General features: G+C 32.5%; 1 protein-coding gene across 1 annotated transcript in view; it reads right to left on the bottom strand.

Annotated features, from left to right (window-relative positions):
* The window catches only part of LOC144842335 (uncharacterized), a 41,697-nt gene extending 20,537 nt beyond the window's left edge, over positions 1 to 21,160 (bottom strand). Inside the window, exons 1-8 of the mRNA XM_078698773.1 lie at positions 21,108 to 21,160; positions 7,385 to 7,445; positions 5,971 to 6,134; positions 4,566 to 4,766; positions 3,464 to 3,772; positions 3,013 to 3,052; positions 2,112 to 2,224; positions 928 to 1,137 (exon numbers count right to left, since the gene is read on the bottom strand). Coding sequence (XP_078554899.1) covers positions 928 to 1,137; positions 2,112 to 2,224; positions 3,013 to 3,052; positions 3,464 to 3,772; positions 4,566 to 4,766; positions 5,971 to 6,091 — 994 coding nt within the window. The 5' untranslated portion in view covers positions 6,092 to 6,134; positions 7,385 to 7,445; positions 21,108 to 21,160. The remainder of the gene's footprint in view (positions 1 to 927; positions 1,138 to 2,111; positions 2,225 to 3,012; positions 3,053 to 3,463; positions 3,773 to 4,565; positions 4,767 to 5,970; positions 6,135 to 7,384; positions 7,446 to 21,107) is intronic.
* Positions 21,161 to 21,499: the final 339 nt, after the last annotated feature.

Below are 21,499 nucleotides of genomic sequence, written 5' to 3'. Positions count from 1 at the left end.
AGTTGTACCCAGCCCTTATTAAGGTGTATCCCCTGAGAATATTATCTGTACTATGCATTTGATCACACGTCTTCTGAGGTTTCATTATTACACTACTATTCATTTACCCTTAATAAAATCTTAAATAAGTCTGTTAGAATGCAAGCTTGTATTTCTGAAGGAGGAAGTTGGGCAATATTTGTGTTTCTTTTTCAATCAAATAAGATTGGAATTGATTGATTTATTGAATTGATTTTGTTGAAACCTGTTGAATAAAACAACAGATTTCATTAGATTTCTGAGATTTCCTCCCAACATTAATTTCTAATTTATTTAATACATTTCTTTCAATTAGTTTATTTCAAGTATGAATGGACATTCCTATGATAAGTTAATCTAAGATTATTTCTATAATTAAATCGTTTAAATTGGGAAGTTACAGAATCATAGTGATATTAGAGTAAAGTAGTAAATACATCAACAGTACTACAGCTGTCTCTGTTGCTGCTTTCTTTTATTTTTAGCTTTTATATTTCATAAGTTAACATGTTTTGACATATTCTATGTTTATCTTACTGTATATAGACAGACCTCAGATGACTAAATACAGCCGAAGTAAGGATGGCTTTATCTTTAAGATTGTACATGCAAGTCTACAAACCAACAGTGCAGGTAATACTCATTAGAAATAGATACAGGCGACTCTAAACTTATACCCCTTTCACATTTTGTAGCAAAACTCTGGAGTGAACACCTATGTTTTGTATGGTGGGTGCTCGGGTGTGTACACTCCAGAGTTTTCCTAGGTGACGTAAAAAGTTTATTTATGTGAATATTAATAAATAGTTAGGCATGCAATATTAACGTAACTGTTACCTTGTTATGAAATAGATACAGAGTAAAATTTATTAAAAGGTGAAGATAAGAAAATATTAAAAGAATACACACCATTAACTAAAAGAAAACATGAGCACATTATAGCACCAGTGCTGTTACTAACAGTACAATAGTAATGACCAGCATCAGAGTCCTCTGTTCTGGTTATTTCCAATGAATGTGTAAAGCCCTCCTCTACTATGCGATAGTGGCCATCTGCATGCATGGATGTGTTTATGGCAAGACCATCTTTGTACCATGTGACGCTAGGTTTAGGATTGCCTAAGGTGCATATTAAAACAGATAAATCATGCAAAGGATACAAGTGAAATTTATTGATACAATTTTTTATTAAAAATTATATGGCTTGCTAAAAATAAAGATATAGTTTAAAATTGAATTAATTTTTGAATTAGTCATATCAATGTCCACTGAGGTCAGACATGTTGAATTTATATTTGAAACAAATTTAACTTTACTTCTAACCAGTCGAAATAATTGACAAGTTTAATAGTAGAGTAGTTTAACATACTACTACTACTTTTGTTTTTGTTAAGTGTCATATAATATATAATATAATATCTATAACACTACATAACAAGTTTTCAGATATATAGTAGTTTAATTTGATGTGTTTCACAGTTGGTGTGACATTCAGTTAACTAACATCAGGAACAATATTTAATCAAATTATTTTTGAACTACATCATAAATTTAGTAATTTTTCATTCATAATAACAAACTTTTTTTGAGTAAATTTGAAATATAGCTTTTAAAGATTTTATTCATGAAAAAAAATTTCATTTGGATCTTACTGAACATAAAACAGTACTATTCAGTGAAAATATATTTAGGTTCTTAGATAGTTAGTTTTTAGTTTTTTTTTATGTTAGTGTAGATTTGCGTGCAGATGTTGATTACACAGGTTATGTAAACAAAATAATGAGATAACATAATAAAACAGTAATTAGTAAACAATATCCTATTAAAACAATAAAATAACATCATGCAGTATAATATATCACATAGTGTGTGCAGTGCTATATAGTGAACACTACTAGAAAACAATATGCAGTAGTATAGAGGTTTATATCATATTTTATAAGGTTTATTTTTATGAATTTTATTTAATATTTTTTCTATTACTGGCAATAGGTGTGACTGAATATTTGCTAAACGTTGGTTAATAAATTATACTCATACTTAATGTGACAATGAAACTAAAACAGTTGAAATAAATAACTTAAAACACTTACCAATTACAGAGCATTTGAATTTGGTAGTTGTTCCTTCTATTGCAACTATATTTTGTACATTTGGTTGTGTATGGTGAGTAGATGCTATAACATTCTGATCAACAGAATTACTACTGTCAACAAAAAGCACATTTCATTATCAGACATATATAAGTTATGTTGAAACTTGTACTGTAACCTTTTAACATCTGCAATTATTGACAACCAGTCAACAGTTATTGTTCATATTAAATAAATTTGTATAATTGCAGATCAAAGCTACATATGTCGCAAAACGTTGCCGTTGATTTGAAGTTTATTTGCAATTTTAGTAGTAAGTATTTAAGTAATACGTGTATTATTCGATGTTTTTTTAAGTGTTTTCTCTTTTATCGAATAATGAAAAACAACAGGTGAACAAGAACTTAATCTGCGTTAAAAGAAAACCTAAACGATTTGTTTCAACTACTTTGGATGAATTTAAGGTCAAGTGTATTTCTGTTTTAGATTATATAATCTTCAACGTATATACACTGCATAATAGTGGGCTGAAACACAAACAGAAGCATTGTTTATTCTACCAATAACAGATCTATTGTTGTTTGCCACTCTAATAAGTATATATGTCGGGAGATGACCCTCAAGTGTTATCATTATCGAATACTGCACGTTTGATTTTAACTAATGTTAGTAGAAGGCAGTATGAATGATATTAATTACTGTGAACTGATTTACTGTATTTATGACATTTGAATATAATTAGGAAGCAGTGTACATACAAATAGCAATAGAAATAAGTTTAAAAAATCCTTATTACTTACTTCAACATGTTTTAATTATAAATTAATGCAATATATACTGTGGACAGTACCCATTTTGTTATAGGGATACTTTGTAGTGTGCATAATAAACTTTCACTTACTTTTTATCGATATGATCCCCATTTCTGGATTTGGGAGAATCTGAAATATGTAAAAGTCTAATGTTAAACATTGTAACTTGTATAAACGTCTATTCCATAGACGTGACAATGCTACAGCCCGTATTTTGCAAGGACAGACTTGAGCTATTTTCTGTCATTTATTATATCACTCTTATTTCCTGTATATTGTCAAGTGAATCTACGATACGAAACAAAGATAAACAAGAACATTAATAATGCTGTAATTACAATCATAAAACAAACATTATTTATCATAGCAACGATTTTATGAGAATGAAAGAAGAACAAACTTGTTTTTATGGGCACTATCTTGCTTAATATTGTATAAAGTTGTTTTTATTTCAATATTGTTAAGATATTCTAAGAAAACATACTTTTATTTTCTCTATTTTCTCGTTATTAAACATATTTATATAATGAAAACACGTACCTTTAACGTTTAAATAAGCACAACAAGTTGCTCTTCCAAGTATGTTGCTAGCAATGCATGCTACCTCGCCTTCATCATCATGCCTAACATCAGGCATACTGAGTGTACATTGACCAGTATCAGACCGGCTAAACGTAAACCGCTGGAGTCTTTTAAGTCCAACACCATTATGGAACCATAATATCTGTGGGGCCGGGTTACCTCCAACTTGACAACTGAACTGTACATCTGAGCCTACAGAAACTGTAATATCTTCCAGACGATCCATAAAAAACGGTTCTTGTTGCTGCGGGATTGGTAATGGCGGGTCTGAAGAAGATCCACATAAAACAAACATATATAAGCAGACCGACCACGAGTTTGTATCAAAGCCCAAAAGCCACATTGATAGTATGATGATAAGACAATACTTGGAAATGTAGACAATATGGAAATTCCTATCGGTTAAACTGACAATATATCTTCCTAGGACCATGTGAAGGATACGGATACTGTATTTATATCAATATCTAATTTGATTGTAGGCTAATTTTTTAGATTATTTTTTAATGATATCGACTTTTATCTGGAATGTACTTTTTGCTCTTTTTTGTGAACTCGCAGTAGGCCTACTAAGATTTCGGTGCATTGTTTAATCTTTCTATGAGCTGTGTAACCGAATTCAGTTAAGACTGTAAGTGCAATCATACATTGATACCAAACAAATTCCCTTAGGCCTATATAAAATGTAATAATAATAATATTCTCAATATATTATGCTGTTTACGGTAATTAAAAACAGTCTGCACATTCATTATTATTTTTAGTGACGTAAGATTGATCGGGTAGACCAAACTTCCCCTAAGGGTTACCGCAAGCAAACGACGTAGTAGTATTTAACCCAGTAACTTTTGCAAGGAAACGAAAAGATATACAAACTATACCCGCATCCTATCCAAATAATTCATAGAATTTCAGGTTTTATATATTTAACTTGATTGACATGTTGCAGATTTAATGCTTCAACACATAAATAAATGGTAAGGAAAATACATGTCTCAATGTCTATTGAATTGTAAATTCAGAATCGATATTAATTTCACCTGTTTTTCCTTATTATTACCTTCAATCGTGAGCTCGGCAGATGCGTAGATCCGGCCTTCAGCGTTCGACGCTGTGCAGACGTACTCTCCAGTATCCGATGGGTCAACGTCGGTTACTTCGAGCACAAACATATTTTCGATTCCTTCATAACTCCTGTACTTCTTTGAACTTCGAAGTATAATTCCATTTTTGAACCAAGTAACTTCTGGTTTTGGACAACCTGAAATAGAGATGTTAATAGATTATAATTGAAGATAATAATAATGCATGCAGAACTTACAGTTTGTAATTATCTAGCTACTACTAATGTGCCGATGTAAACGAGATAGGTATAATAATAATTGTAAAGTAATCGATTCTTTAATAAAAAAGTAATAGTCCTAGTTTTTATTAGAGGTATCTCTGTACCTACTTAAAATAACTTCAACTTCAGATACATGTTCAAAGACTGTTAAATCAATGTCTGACGCCTACATTTCTAATCATTTTAGAAGTATACGTAGAATGAGTCAGCATACACGTAGGACTATTTTTATTTAATTTATTTTTGTCATTTCCATACTTGCCAACATTTACTAAATATGTCACACTACAAGCAAAAGGTTATAGTTGACTTTACATATTATCAAATGTTTGTTCAATGATCTATTTTAATGTAAAGGTCTTAACCCTTTCTACACTATCAAACTAGTTTGACAGAAAAAGTTTGATGTGCCCAAATATGGTAGTGATATACCCAAATATGGTAGTGATATGATACCATCATGTTCATACATGGGCACTTCACATTTTTGTCACATAAAGTTTGATTGTGTAGACATAGCTTTAGAATTATAATAAAAATGTGAAAATGCTTTCGTCAAGTCTTTTAGATTCATTACTATGATATTTTGCTGTCTAATTATTTAGCTAAGTCATGATCAGTACGAATAACTTTAGCAGGTGATTTAATCGTTCATATAATATCTGTTTTATATTGAAATAGGCACCGTATACTACAAAGTCTTTAATATTATAATAATGACATGGTCAAGAACTGTCATTCCTTCAGAAAGTACATTGCTATTGGCTAATGTCCTTCGCGCGCGTAATGTCAATATCAAATTGTTGCGTAACATCCCACGTCATCTTTGATATCTTTTGACATAGGTCGTATTGTGTTTATTACAATATTAATACTCTTATTGGCATTATATAGGACAGTTGTTGTTATCGTAAACACACTCAACAAATCGTTACATATTTATATCATAATTGAAGATAGGAAACGACAAAGACCCATGGAGTCAACAGATATATTTGAATAGTATTATGACACATACATTTAATTCAATATATTATATCAGTTATATGATAATATGACATTATTACCGTACACTTTTATTATAAATTGTATAACGTAGATAAAATAAAATCGTAGTTACCTTTTAGTACACATATAAATTTAGCGGTGTTGCCTTGTTCCACGACACGGCTTTGCGGACGAAACGCGAACTCTGGTGGTGTGACCATCTCCACGTCAATGGTCACAACTGGACGGGGCATCTTGAGGTCTTCATCTACATCGTATTCATACTCAGACACGTCACTGTATATAGATTAAATTAATTTAAAATGCATCATGCCATTTTATATATATTTTTTGTATGCATTTATAAACTGTATAGTTATAATCTAGCGATAAATTTGTACCTCTGATATACAATTTAAATGGTACTTATTATTGTTAATATTAGTTTCTTGCAGGTTATAACATACTCTAAATAATTACGAGAGTAGGCCTAATACCTAACAAGGCCAACAGCCATAAGTCGCGTGCTAAAACGCATAGTGATACCGGACCGACAGACAGACCGACAGACCGACATAGTGAACTATAGAGTCGCGTCCACGCGACTAACAAGTGCTATTATACACAGATGAACATTACTGCAAGATGGTAAGTAATATAACGATATTGTATATAATTTACCTATTTATTATTAAAGTTTTCATTCAAACTGCATTGACGTTTATAGTTTATCTGGAAAACTACATGACGAGGTCAACAAATCAGAGGAATGATGTTGCTTTTTTCATGGTTATTAAAAGCAGTCCCAGATAAAAAAAAATCATGAATTAAGAGGCCCTCAATTAAAATCATACGTGCCTGAAATCACAACGTGGAAATTGCGGAAACTTTGCTTCTCCGAGACTCTAGACACAACTCCCAAATACACTGTTCGCAATTTTCAAAGTTCATGTTAAAGTAGTGTCGTTATTCTACACTAAATTATATGCATTAGTATGTATAGACTGTGTGTACGAGGTTCAGGCTAGATGAATTCCCATGTTCCCATTATTCTAGACTTTGTTTTTGTTGTGTTTTACATGCACGACCACATTGAACAGTATACGTATAATCTTGTCGAGAGTCTTTAATTGATTCGTTTACAAAAATCTGTGTTTTCTCATGCATGACCAATTATGTCCTCATAACTAATCAGTGTTTCGAGTGATTTGATTTAACATTAATGACATAACAGCAATACAACATAGTGTACAAGAAGAGGTTGATGTAATGTCACATACAGTTTTTTTTTTGGTAAGAGCCTGTAATTTTGTTCCCAGGCTCACTTAGATGTCTTCGTATATTGCCTGCCAATTTCAATCTCTGAGTGTTACTTTTTGTTGATAAAATAATTGAATTGGCCTAATGCGCATTTATTATGACTATTGTAATAGTTTGAATACTGTGATAGCTAGTTTTAACAGGTGTTAATTCGTGCGATTCTGACAAATTGAATTTATTATAAAATATTTATGAACGATTGTTTATTGAGAAAATATCATACGTACCTGCACTTGTTGAAGTTTGACGATGCTGTTTCGTATTCTGATTCTGATGAATCATTGATATCTGAAAAAATAACGATAGTAATTATTCGATCGTATTCAATATAATAGTATATTCAATTCATGATGTTTCTTCAATAATTTTTAATTAAGGTGGTTAATATTTCGATTTGTTGTATTAACGAAATCCTGTTGCAAATGATTGATTTAGCTAGTAGTAGATATATAATACCGTAGTAATCTAATTAAATTAAATACTAGAAATGCAGAATTACTCTACCTCCTTCAATGATGTCCGTACAATCAACAAAACGCAATTGTGTCAAAACAAGACTAAAACCAAAATATTACTATAGAGTGGTATCAGAACAACATCTAGATATATAATGAATGTTTTGAGATAAATCACAACCGTTTTGAATCAATTTTTAAGTCACGTGATATAATAACAGGATGCTAAACTATCGTGTACAGATGACAGGAAGCAAGCCCAGATGTGAATCAAAGCGTTTGTTGCCTGCTGTATCAAAGTGCCTCAATATTTTTCATTCTACAACAATGAGTTAAACAACTGTTGATCGATAAAAGATCTAGGAATACTGCGATGTGCATATTTTTATTGTTTTTAAATGGAGTGTGTCTAGCATTGTGTACTGAATTTCATATTTCACAATAGTATTATAACGAGTACGTATTATAACTTTAAACTCCAAATAAAGTGACAACCATGAGACCGACCAGCAATTCTCTATTTAGTTTAGGCTTTCGATTATTATTTATATTGTACCGGGAAATCCCGCAGACCTATTTATCTGTACATCCTGTCAAACTAGCTAAACAAAAAATAATCACTATGCTACCTTACCTTTATTCTAATTTAGGGGCCCATTTGGCGTTGCGTCAGTGTTGTTCTACTGGACAAACGTATGTAAACAAACTACATACTGATAGGCCTTAGGCCTACCATCAAAGTTAAATAAAAAAAACTACGTACTAAACTAATGAGAAAGTCTAGCAACAATACTTACACAAAGAACTGTTTAATCATATAATTGCCTAAGACGACACTTTTGTATGTAAACGAAATATAAAAAGCAACATACTTTGTGTAGGCCTTTTGTGATCTACATCAAACTATTCGCTGTCCACTAATATTTCAAAGTGACCCTGTAGTTACGCCCTTACAATATTTGATAACGGGCATAATTTGTTGTTTGCTTTGGACTTAGATGCGCTAGAGCCCTGAACTAATTGGCCATTACTTATTTTACTTTTGCAGTAGACAATCTTTATGACAGAAGCCTAGACGACATTATGACGTCATGCATAATATGCACCACGTGTATGTTTAGGAGATACATTATATAGGCCTATGCTCTCCGTTTTATAATACCATGGAGGTAAAATTACCTCCATAATTATACTAGGCTCTACATATCATTGAGCTTCGTACAGCAAAAGTAATATCCTGGTAGGTATCAATAGGCCTATTAGGCTTGTGGAAAATATGTCGGTCAGTAGGCCTATAATAGAGTGAGCCTATCCAGGGGTACCCTGATAAGCTAATATAAGATGTCACAGAAAAGTACCAGAACCACAAAACTGGTCAATACGCGGCCACTGAAGCACAAAACGCCATGGCCTGGAGGTAGTCCTATGTTTATTGCAAACATTATCATATAGTAACATTAGTACATTATTTGTACGAATAAACTATCAGAAACAGTCACGCATATATTACCTGTATGTAAGATCTACTATGTCCAAAAAAACACATAATTACATTCTAATATTAAGAATCACATCCATCTTCTTAGTATATTAATTGCGACCTAATATTATGTCTAACATTGGTGTTAAGAAAACACAGATCTTCGAATAATTCTAATGAAGCTAGTATTGAGTTCCTTTAATCTATCATCATAATAGAGGCGTACAAATACACACAATAGCCGATCAATAATCTTAACCGCCTTCTGCCAAAAGAAAATAAATACGCTATATAGAGTTTGTATGGATAATCTATATTGACCCAGGGGACGAAATCCTTCATCCAGAAAATGCAAAAGTAAATAAACATTTATAGGCCTACAGAAACATTTTTAAAAACCCACTCAGTAATTGTAGAACATAATAGAATTACTACAATTGTTGAAAAAAATGGTGATTTAGGCCTACATGAATCTGTCACCTATTGGCCTAGATACCGATTGTTTCCAGTACAATAATATATATTTTTCGTGTTTGCTTTAGTATGTACCAGACTCAACCATGGTTTGTTTTGAACTCAATACTTTACAAAATTCAGTACAACCATCGAGAAATTGTTAATTCCTCCATGTAATTCACCTACAGTCCAAGTGTTATTGCTTCTTGTATATAACAAGGTCCTAGCCATAGGCCTATGCATTGTTTAAGAGAAGATTACAATTATTATTTCGTCATTATATGTTATTTTGTCATATACTGTAATTTAAGTTCCTGTACATGTATAATATATAATATATATTTTTAATCGAGATCATCGATAGATGTTGTGTACACTTAATATTATCTTATTATCTGGCATGCACTATTCATTCTATAACCCGTAGTGTTGGATAATTTAAATAACAACCTCCACTTAGCACAGTGTAAATTTACATAGGTCGAATTTATCGTACAGTGGCAATGTTAATGACGTAAATAAGATATACAAATTAAACAGAGAACGTTGTTATTATAGCGTTTATATGGATTGTTATTAAAATATAATATTATTACACAGTAAGACGATTTACAATTTACTGTGTAGTATAGATCTAGATAGATCCGTTTAAGGGTATATTGTAAATATATTATATAGTACTAAATGTTGGTAGTTTTATATAATTAAATTTTCTTAGAGTAGAAAAAAGCTTAATTAGTTTGATGTTTCCCATTGCCATGGAAACTATTGTACTTTGTATTCTGTTAAAAGCGATCAAGGATGTATTTTTTTAGAAAGCGATATCGATTTACAGTCAGGCTAAAATTGAAAAAAGTAATTATTCAAAGCGCCTGTCATTAACATATTTAATAATCATCTAAGCTCCTCGGCAATAATCCATCCCCATAACTATCTTTGTCAATTATTATTCATTATTATCATCACCATCATCATCATTACCATTATTACCATTACCATCATTATCATTTACCATCATCATCATTACCATTACCATCATCATTACCATCCTCATCATTACCATCAATATCATTACCATCATTATCATTACCATCATCATCATTATCAATACCATTATTACCATTACCATCATTATCATTACCATCATCATTACCATTACCATCCTCATCATTACCATCATTATCATTACCATTTTCATCATTACCATCATTATCATCATCATCATCATCATCATCATCAGCAGCAGCAGCATAAATATCATCATCACAACCATCATCAGCATCATCATTATCATCATCACCAATACCATCATAAACAATCATTATCATCTTCCATTAGTAATTTTTTTTTTTCAGCTTAATAAAATAGTTATCGTTATCATCGTTATTTTAATAATCATCATTATCAAACCTATCTTTACCTATATCATGTGGCATGACATATCAGCCAATACAAGCAAGCCAGTACAATAGTATCACTGTATACACCAGTAATAATTGTAATATACCTAATTATATAGATTAACATTGTTACTTTTTTAAATACTATAATATTTGTTACACTTTACCTTCTGTTGTATCTTCGTATTCCTGTGAGCTTTCAAATTCAGTATCCGTCGTAGAATCGTTTTCCGTTGATTTTACCGAGAATGCCGTCATAGGACAACCTCTTGTACATATGTTGTCTGTTTCAGAAATGTCCAATTCACGTGGAAGATTATTATTTGAAAAACTGTTTAGTTGATGTAAAAGTTCGTCCTTGTTTTCAGATCCAGGGGTGCAACAATTACCAAGTGCGACCTCTTTAGTCAGTAAAACTTTGTTCTTGTCGGTTTGTCTTGTTGAATGACGTAGTGAATTTGGCATTTCATTCTTTGTATGCCAACACGCAGCAAACATTTGAATATTTTCTGCTGACTTGTCCCCCTTATCGGGTTTACTCATGACGTAATTATCATCTGTACACAACTCGATACTATTATTGGAACATTTTATATCTGAATTGACAAAATCAGTTACGTGACAATCAGCACCCGGTAATTCGTTGGTTGACGATGTAACGTCAGAGCCATTTTCAGACAAATTGTGTACACATGTCCAATCTTCGTCTTGATCAGATTCATAAGCGCACAATGCAACAGACGACTGTTGAGTCTCTTCTCGATCCCTTACTTTTTCATATTCCCTTACACTAGTTGCATCCCGCGATAGTTCATAATTGATTAAGCTTTGATTGTCATCTGATGACGTTTCTGAATGTTCAGAGAAAATGTTATCGTTATTCTTACCGGTTAAACATATTTCATTATCATTTGCAACTCTCGAATAATCAGTTAAACCTGGTTTATCAGTTAAACTACGATCACACTTGATTAGATAGCACTCCTCGTTGGTTAAACTTAGGTTAGCATCTAGTGTTGTAACTCGCGAATGATCAGTTAAACCTGGTTTATCAGTTAAACTACGATCACACTTGATTGGATAGCACTCCTCGTTGGTGAAACTTAGGTTATCATCTAGTGTTGTAACTAGCGAATGATCAGTTAAACTTGGTTTATCAGATAAACTACGATCACTCTTGGTTGGATAGCACTTCCCGTCGGTAAAACTTAGGTTATCACCTGGTGTTGTAACTTGCGAATGATCAGTTAAATCTGGTTTATCAGTTAAACTACGATCACTCTTGGTTGGATAGCACTCCTCATCGGTTAAACTTCGGTTATCACTTGGTTTTGGAACTCGCGAATAATCAGTTAAACTATATTCGTTATTGGTTAAACAACGATTATCATTAATGGTTGCACTTCGCTCATTTATGGTAGGGTTATCATCAAATTCAATTTGAGAATAACCAGTTAAACAAGGTTCATCATCCTTCGTTTTACTACGATTATTCTCTAACAATAGTGCATTACCGATTGTGGATCGATTTTCCTCACATGAAACTCGAAAATAATCAATTAACCATTGGTTATCATCAGTTTTACTACGATTATTATCGGTTGAACATTGGTCATCTTCGGGTATGGTGTCACATGCTACAACTCCTGAACAGTTGGTTAATGATGGTTGCATATCGGTTTTACTACAGTTATCTATCCCGTTATTTATAACTTCTGTTTTAAACTGTATATTTTCCATTAATGTTGCTTCCTTTAGTACACTATGTATTTCTTCTAAGGAGTTCTTATAACTATATTCATCAGCATCCAAATCTGACAGGTCTGAACAAGCGAGTGGATTATTCTCACTGAATGAAGTATCACTAGGCCTACTATCTTTGGCACAATGGAGCAAGTACTGATTGTTGTGCTTTAAACTGGCATTAATATAATGGATCGAATCCTGATTATCTCTACTTGTTCTGTCAAAATTGACTACTGTATCGTTTGATATAAGCCCTATACCCCGCCTGTCTATTATTGTGTTACTCATCGATGTAGTCGTTATTTTTTGGGATAATTCAGGTTGGCCTGTAGTCGCCAGTGACTTAGTTCTAGCTGGCACATTATCAGACCCTGGAGAAGTATGTACCGGGATAACATTCTTAATACAACCATTTGTCCTCGGAAGGCAGGTCGTGGGTTTAACATAACATGAATCACTATCAGCTACCGGTTTTATGTTTTCAATGTTCTGGTCTGAATCATTGACAATGACTACATCAACTGGAATATGTATATCATGCTCAACCCTTAGACACGTAATTCCTAAAGTTTTCTGTTCGGTGATGTCACTATCACAATCTTCAGTGACGTCACTATTGCTGTTATTAATTGATTGATATACTGTTCCCTTTTTGGTCCCTAATTGAACAACGAGTTCCGATCGGTACGGACGCTTTTTAAATCTACATTGTGTATGTGTCGTGTGATCGACATACTTGGTAGTCGGTTTTACACATACTTCGATGTCTATTTCTCCATTCGATGGAACTTGTTTCCCATTTAGGTATTTAGAAGGTACAGACATATCATAATCCATACTTGAATAAAACTTGGTGGGTTTGTACGAAGCAGAACGCATTTGAGAATTTAAATCTCGTTGGCCAAATCCGTGCGTGTCATTCGTGTTTAAGGCATATACATCCACATCATTATTTTCATCAGGCATTTTTCGAAAGGATTTTCTACGCCGTTTTTCGGTATTTTGTGTACATTCATGATGTTTTCTGTTTGATTGTCTTTTCTTCCATTGTAAGTCTTTGTTTAAGGATGAAGGCGAACGTTTTGTCACCTCCTGAGTACGTTGATTCTGTGTTGAACAAGGGTTGCCAACTCGTTCCACCGACGATCCAGTGAGATACTGACGCTTTCTGTCAAATTTCTCGGTCCTGCTCGCTTCAAACTTTTGAAATCCAGAACTATCCTGATATGCTGGCAAACCATTGTTGCTAGAGGCCATCGTGAATTGTTAGAAAACATACCAATAGCCATGGATGCAATTTACAATAAAGTATAACATCACACAACTGTAATTGTCTTGTCGTCGAGAAACATTGCGACGCGTTCCCACCACATTTCGGTACTTTTTATGTATAACTTCGTTAAGGTAATATACAAAATCGATTTAAAACAATTCATGGCTAATCAATCGTGCTTTCTTCCATGTCGATTGCGATTAAGAGACCAGTGTCGTGATAACTAGAATAGCCTTCGTTTCACCTTTGACAATTCAGCCATGTATTGATTTTGCTAAAGTCAATCCACTTCCTTAGGCTTTAGAAACTGCTAGTGGTATTTGTAATCCTTAACATAACATTATAATATGAATGTGTGTATTATCCATCAGCAGTGTAATTAGTAGGCCCAACATGTTTCTATTCGGTTAATATAATAAATTATAGGCCGAAGTCGCCAGCATACGCGTATTGCCTGCTTAGTGAAATCAGACGACTTTAGTGAAATAGCAACAAGTTAGTGCGTCTTCTGATGTACCCACTCGTACTCACCAGTGTTCTTGGGCGACTGTAGTGAATGAACCATTTGCAACTTTAAAACTGTACAGCTCAACGAGTGGAGGAAATATTTAATCGCTATTTTTCAGGAGAACTATATCGTACGTAAACATCCAGAGGAGAGTATCATATTAGACGCTGTCTTCCTTTACATTCCGTCCAGTTAATTTCCTACATCTTGGATTATTAATTAGAAGTTATTAGTAGTCACCGTGGCAGTATAAAGATCCTTCATGAGAGCAACAGTAGGAATAGGTTCTGTGTATAGGCTGTATAACCTACAATGCGTGTAAATAGCACACAGCTCGTTTGAATAGTGACTGACGCGATGCATCCTTTTCAATACGGCCCATCATAATAAGACTGACATCATCGATCTTCCTAACAATAGCTTCAGATGTACTGTTGACCGACTTCATACGTGTATAATGTTTACAGTAGTTCTTATTGTATTTCTTGCTTATCCAAACATCAGTATGTTCAATAGTAACCCTATAAACTCATCGTTTTAAAGCAGAGACGCTCTAATACACTAATGTTTACGAGAATACTATGCCCTTTGTGAATCATTCATCCACTTGCATTCATCGCATGCGTACAATAGCCTACCAATTCCCTATTATTGTCATGGCAACAATGGCTAAAATTATTTGCTTTTGTATATTGTAAGACACGGTTCGCTTAATATAAATGATATTTTAATCTTGTAGATGTTCTCAAATGTTATCGAGGTCTTAAGATGTAACCTTATAATTTTACCACACGGTAATGTTGATATAAATTGAAACATCCATCCCTAGTAATGGCCGGTATAATAAACATTATAATACAACTAATTAGAAATATTATATTAATATAGATTAATATTTACTCCCGATAATAAAAACTACATACGTTTTTCTCGGTCGATATTTATCCAAAAATGTAAACACAGTTGATGAACAAATTCAGATTGGTCGTGTTTCCTCTAAATGGTCGATCTGTTGTTAACGTGTTACAAATACAGTATCATTGTTCCCGTTTCCACAATAGAGACAATTTACCTAATTGTTGGGAAATACCTAGGCCTATCTGTTCTGCTCCACCAAAATCATTGAATGTCTGCGGCAGCTGTTGTCCTTACTCCGGTCCCTTTGTTTTATTTTTCTTCAATTTACCTAGCTTTGTGTTCCTGGCTAATGGGCCGGATAATGTGCTGTAATTATGTTATTAATTTTCAGTCACTATACGGTAGGCTACTATAAAAGTTTGGTATAACTCAACAACATTTCACCGGCATCTACTAAAATATGTCAAAACAGAAATGAAACGAATTTCGTTATCTGTTGGTCGGTCGTCTGCTTTATATTAAAAGGCGTGTTCGATGTTAGTCGGATATCTTAATGTCCATTATAACTGTTTAATTTCTTGTCCAAACGTAATACAAAAATGAAAATACAACCAAAACTTGAGTACAATTCCCAGGCGTATATAGAAACTGATTTATTGGCAATAATATCTGCATATATTATAATCATAACATTATGTATAACTAATAAAACTTAAAACCGAATCAAAAGCACATCGATGAGACTAACAGTTCAACAGAAAAATAATAGAATTGAATAGGGAACTATTATGTTCAATACGACCTACATTCCAGTTAGATGCAACATGAAAATACCTATAAGTTCTGATTTATAAGAAATATGATATTTTCAAATTATCTGCATTATGATTTAATGAAATAATTAACTAATTTAGACACCGCATCCTTCCTATTGGAAATCAAACTAAAATATGTCGATAATAAGATACCATGACGTTAAATTTCAAAATTAATGACTTTTGTCTATCTAGTCTCATTGGCGACCGTAATAATAACTGTATGACAATGGGATACATCGATTTATGCATATACTATCTTTCAATACAATGAGTAATACTGTATTTAGTCATAGTTATACTGTACCTTTCCGGTTTAAAGGGGGCAGTGAATTTAAAAATAAAGCTAATATTCCCAGCCGAGGAAATTAGGTTATATACCTATTGTATAGACATTTGCTATGTTGTCATATTGACTAATAAATATATACGTTATTTAAAACTACAAAACAGGCATGACATAAAAGGCACACTTTCGTCAGTAATCAGTGTTGTCTACTAATTTACATGATCATAAATAAAGTAACCAGGGAAAATATTATATATTATTATATAATCCTTGATAACTACTAAATACGATATATCAAATCCTACGGTGACCGTATGTATATTTAATATCATTAATTCCTATATTTTTTTTTATCAGATTTAAGATAAGATAAGATAAATCTTTATTGTCATGAACACAACAAGGCGAACATGAAATTGGTTTTTCTTGATGCTTAAAAACACATACAATATATAAAACATTAAAAATATCAATACAATACATTAAAACTATATACAGTAGTAAACAAGTAAACAAACTATCTTTGGAATGTTGTGTTGGAAACATGAATAGAGTTGTGGACAAATGATTTCCTACATCGAGTGGTATTGCACATTGAAGGACGAATTCTACCTGATTTATTAACACCATATTTATCATTCAATGGGTGTGAGTTATCTTCCATTATTTTCTTAACTTGGCTAATAACATCGCGCCTGTAAACTGCGTCGATAACCTATTATTTTACTAGCAGTTTTCATAGTACGGTCAAGTTTCTTTTTATAAGTTTTTTTTATCATTAGCACTCATTTTAGCATGTTTTTTTTTGTAAACTTTGTAATGCAACTCATTTCATTTCAGCTATGGCAACTTGCAATATTTGTTTTATACCTGAATAAATGAATAAATATATAAATAACATCGCCATGTTCTAATAAATCATTAGTTTAGGAAATAAAGAGCGAATCGAATGGTAGGCCTATGTATAAAAAAAATACTACAAATCTTCATCAGCTTTATTTTATTATATTAATTTGATTTTAGAATTAGAATGGCATATAATCGGTAGATTCGAAGTTGAATCACATGTCTAGCCCCAGGTATAGGCTGACACTGACCCCTACCCATGCATGACTACTGGAAAGTGATTTGCTTGACCGACAGATAACAAGTCAAGTCCACGAGTGTGTTTTACTCCACGAGATAAGTCATCAGAACCAGAAGTGGACGTCACACCACGCCTTACTATGGTTTAATGGATATTTATTTCAATTCTCCTTATGTTCATGGCTTTGTTCAATTCGAATTTATTAGATTTCATGCCCTATTAAGTTTGTCGATTATTTATTTACAACACGCTATTAAATTCGTTTTATAATTTAATTTTTGTCAAGAACATCCGTAGTATTTTGCAGTTTTAAATTATATTACGTGAAGGTTCCTGTTCTTTCTGTTAGTATAGGCGTATAATTACGAGTGCTGTATCGTATTAGTAAGAAAGCATGCGCTTCATGTCACATGTGTATGCCCAACTCTTCATTTTATTTGTCAGACATAAACTCCATGCTGACATTTTTACAATGAGAAACAGGGCAAAGAGAGAGGTAATTGGCAAAACAAAATGCTTTACACGCTGCTAAAGATGTTTTTGTTGCATTGGTCTTTCAGAAAAATCGAAACACCCTATACCGTTCTCAACCTAATTTGATTATATATCTTTCGAAACTAACATATAAATTTTAATTCTCTGAGGTAGGGTGGAATTATTTAAATTACGAAATATCACGATTTGTTTAAAACTTGATATTTAAACAAAATTTAAAATTCAAATTTGCAAATCATTCGAACATGTCCTTCGGTTAACGTGTTAAACATTGATTGTGCTAAGAGGGGGTCATTAATATAATGTGCATAATAGGTCTAGGTTTCTAGCCTGGATTGGGTAATGCCTTATCTTCAGTGTATTCAGGAAGGTGAATCATAATTTGTCAAAAATACTAAATATAGACGAATACAAAGTTAATGGGCTCGCGTGTTCTTCAATATAATTATAGTCCCTAACTAGGCTATTGTATCAGTTTTTGCCGATGTTTTATTTGTAGGAGGCGTAGCGAAAATCATTAGGCCTACATTTACACTTACCCCAAACCTAATTAGCCTACAACCACTAAACAGATTATAATTTTCTCTTTCAATACGAATAGGCCCAGGTACGGTAAATTAATATAGTGTTTAGTTACACTTTCTATATTTCTTTCAAAGTTGAACAAATTATTTATTATAGATTTAATTAGCCTAATGTCATCGCTATGTTTATATGATTTAGCAACTTAATTTTGACAATGCAAGTTAATTTTGATCTACTTTGCGGAAATGGTCTTTCAGTAAAGTTGTTGAAGGTATTTTTATGCCTGTAAACAAATTAAAATGTGAATGTGCAATTCGTCATGATTCGAACATACTTTAGTTGTTGCCCACAAAAAAATAAAACGCAACTCGGCCGGCCGAATGAGCTGAGCTTATGAGGTGTTAAAGTATATGTTAAAATCGTGCTTTAACCACAAAAAAGTATAGTATAGACCTATAATGTTGAATAGTAAAACGAAATTCCAATGATTTTCTAAAATACTATAAAATCGTTATAAGTTCCGCGGCGCCTGACTTGTCATTTTACGACAATAATTAGCTTAGTAAAGAGATATTGATACTATCATGTGCGTGCATATCTAGACCTATAAAGAATCAAATCGATTACATTTCAGTGTTTCTTTTGTTTACCGATTTTGTATATATTTTTTGGCGATGCAGTCGCTGGAGAGTGATTTACATGTCTCATAGACTTTTCACACATGTAGATCCTTAATCTCGTTGTATTTCTACAAAAAATGTAATAATAATAATATAACTGCCCTATCTAACAGTCTCGATATTTTAAGTGAAATTACTGTATTCTTTTAAGTAATAATAAATATATATTTAATAGTTCTCCAGTACAGTTTGTAGTATATCAAGATAATGTTAAAAGTGTTAATTGTAGGCCTAGTCAGAGTAATTAGATAGTATTTCCAAAATCTTATTCATGTAAGTTGCATTTGACATATTATTTAATTGCTTTCAAGTTAGTCTATGTAAGTGTTACTTTTTATTGAAAGTTTATATGTTTCTAATTGTGTGTTTTTGCTAGGATATGAATAGGCATCAACTGTTTGGTCGAGTTTCACTCTCCATGGGTCTAAACTCTAATCCTTGTAACAATGCATGAAGTCAACTTGCACACTATAATGTTTAGGAACGTGGATGAAATACACTGTTTTTAACTTGACTTGTTTTTGATCAATACATTTTGATGAGGGGTTAAGTCAATGAAGGTCACAGAAATTGGTTCACGAGGTTTTGGTTCGTTCGTATCGACAAGGTCACCTGTCGATATTGTCACACTACCCGTTTCAAGTTTGTTAATTACGATTATTATTAGATTATTATTTCCTTTGATCATAATATTATGCTTAAAAATATAAAACGTATCCCAAGTAAAACATAATCGTATATGGTTTACAGTAGCATCACAGTTCCATAATAAACATATGCAATATTTACTGAAAACAGGATATGAAGGCCTAATATACATAATAATGATATATAAGACCAGGAAGAATGTATATTGAATACTGGTAATTTATGACATAAAGAGTACATCCTATATATCTTTTTAATTTAATTTGTGAAAGAATTTGGTAAAATACAGTTTTTGTACTGAACGTCCTATGATAATGACATAAATGTTATTTAAATTAAACATAACACGTAATATTTATTTTTATATACACTGTATATGATGATAATATTATATACACACATTCTTTAGCACAAAGCATATTCGCAAATACATCAGCTGCCTAGGCATATATGCCATAAAGCAATTGTAGACCTATGGTAAGATTGGAAAAGGAAATTTAATTATAGTACTATAAACTGAAACAAAAAACCATTTAATGTTGAGTGTTTGAAAAGCTTGAATAGAATACATGAGTGCTGTAGTAAGGTTGTATAATAAATGAACAGGCAGATTGCATAGCATCATTAACAAAGATGATGCTGACCTTATTTCAGCGCTCCTGCATTTTGATGCGAAATATAAATTACGTAATAATGTATGTGCTCGGTTTTGCGTTATACGTCATGCCCAGATAATGTAAACTATTTGATGTTTGCGCCCTATTATTATTGAAATTAATTTTACTCCAGGTATGTATTTATGCAGTGCATGAGGTATAATACTATGCACTTGATTGATCAAAAAAAGTTAATAGTAAAATGCTAGTACATAGTAGTATTATATGGAGGATTAGCAGCACTACCGTACTATTATTATTGCTTATTTTATTGCATTCGATTGGTATATGCTACCGGTTGGTGTTTATCTATGCCGCTTTCAGTAGATCACCAATTACCCTGCTAATAGTGTTTTAATTCAACTGTTTCCTTTATTAAATTTATCAGTATAACCTTTTAAAAACACATCTATAGGACTACGGTATACAGCTTTTGAAATTGCCATATTTTCATTATTGTTTTAAATACATAGAGCTATCTTGTAATTTCATGCAAGAAAGGATATGAAGAAATATTTAAAACAAATTTCACCTGCTCATTAGACTAAATATAATGCAATTGACGGTAAGGTAACATACCACTTTTCACAGTATACACAAACCGGTACAACCCTCTTTGATTCAAAGTTAACTTGGCATGTAAAGTTGTTCTTCTGTAACAAGTGCAACGTCCACCAAAATTGCAAGTCTGGGTAGATTACGTTCTGCGCGTAGAGATCCCGCTTTCAGTTGTCCGTCTCTAAACTTGTGTGTGGATTTGCAAGTTTGATAAAAGTGACAAGAAGTTCATGTGACTAAGCTAATTTAATTTCCTGATGACGGTTTAGATACATAACTATCGCTATTTTCACGACGATTCTCTTTAAACAGACTTATCAAAACGCGTTACGCGTTCAGTGTCATGAGTAAACACACACGCACATGAAACCATCGTTCAATCGGGGAATAGAATCTCACGGTTATGCAACTAC

This window comes from Antedon bifida, chromosome 1 (genome assembly GCF_963402885.1).
Source record: "Antedon bifida chromosome 1, ecAntBifi1.1, whole genome shotgun sequence".
Lineage (NCBI taxonomy): Eukaryota > Metazoa > Echinodermata > Crinoidea > Comatulida > Antedonidae > Antedon > Antedon bifida.
Note: the sequence above shows the minus strand (reverse complement) of the source record. Positions and strands in the feature narration are given on the sequence as shown.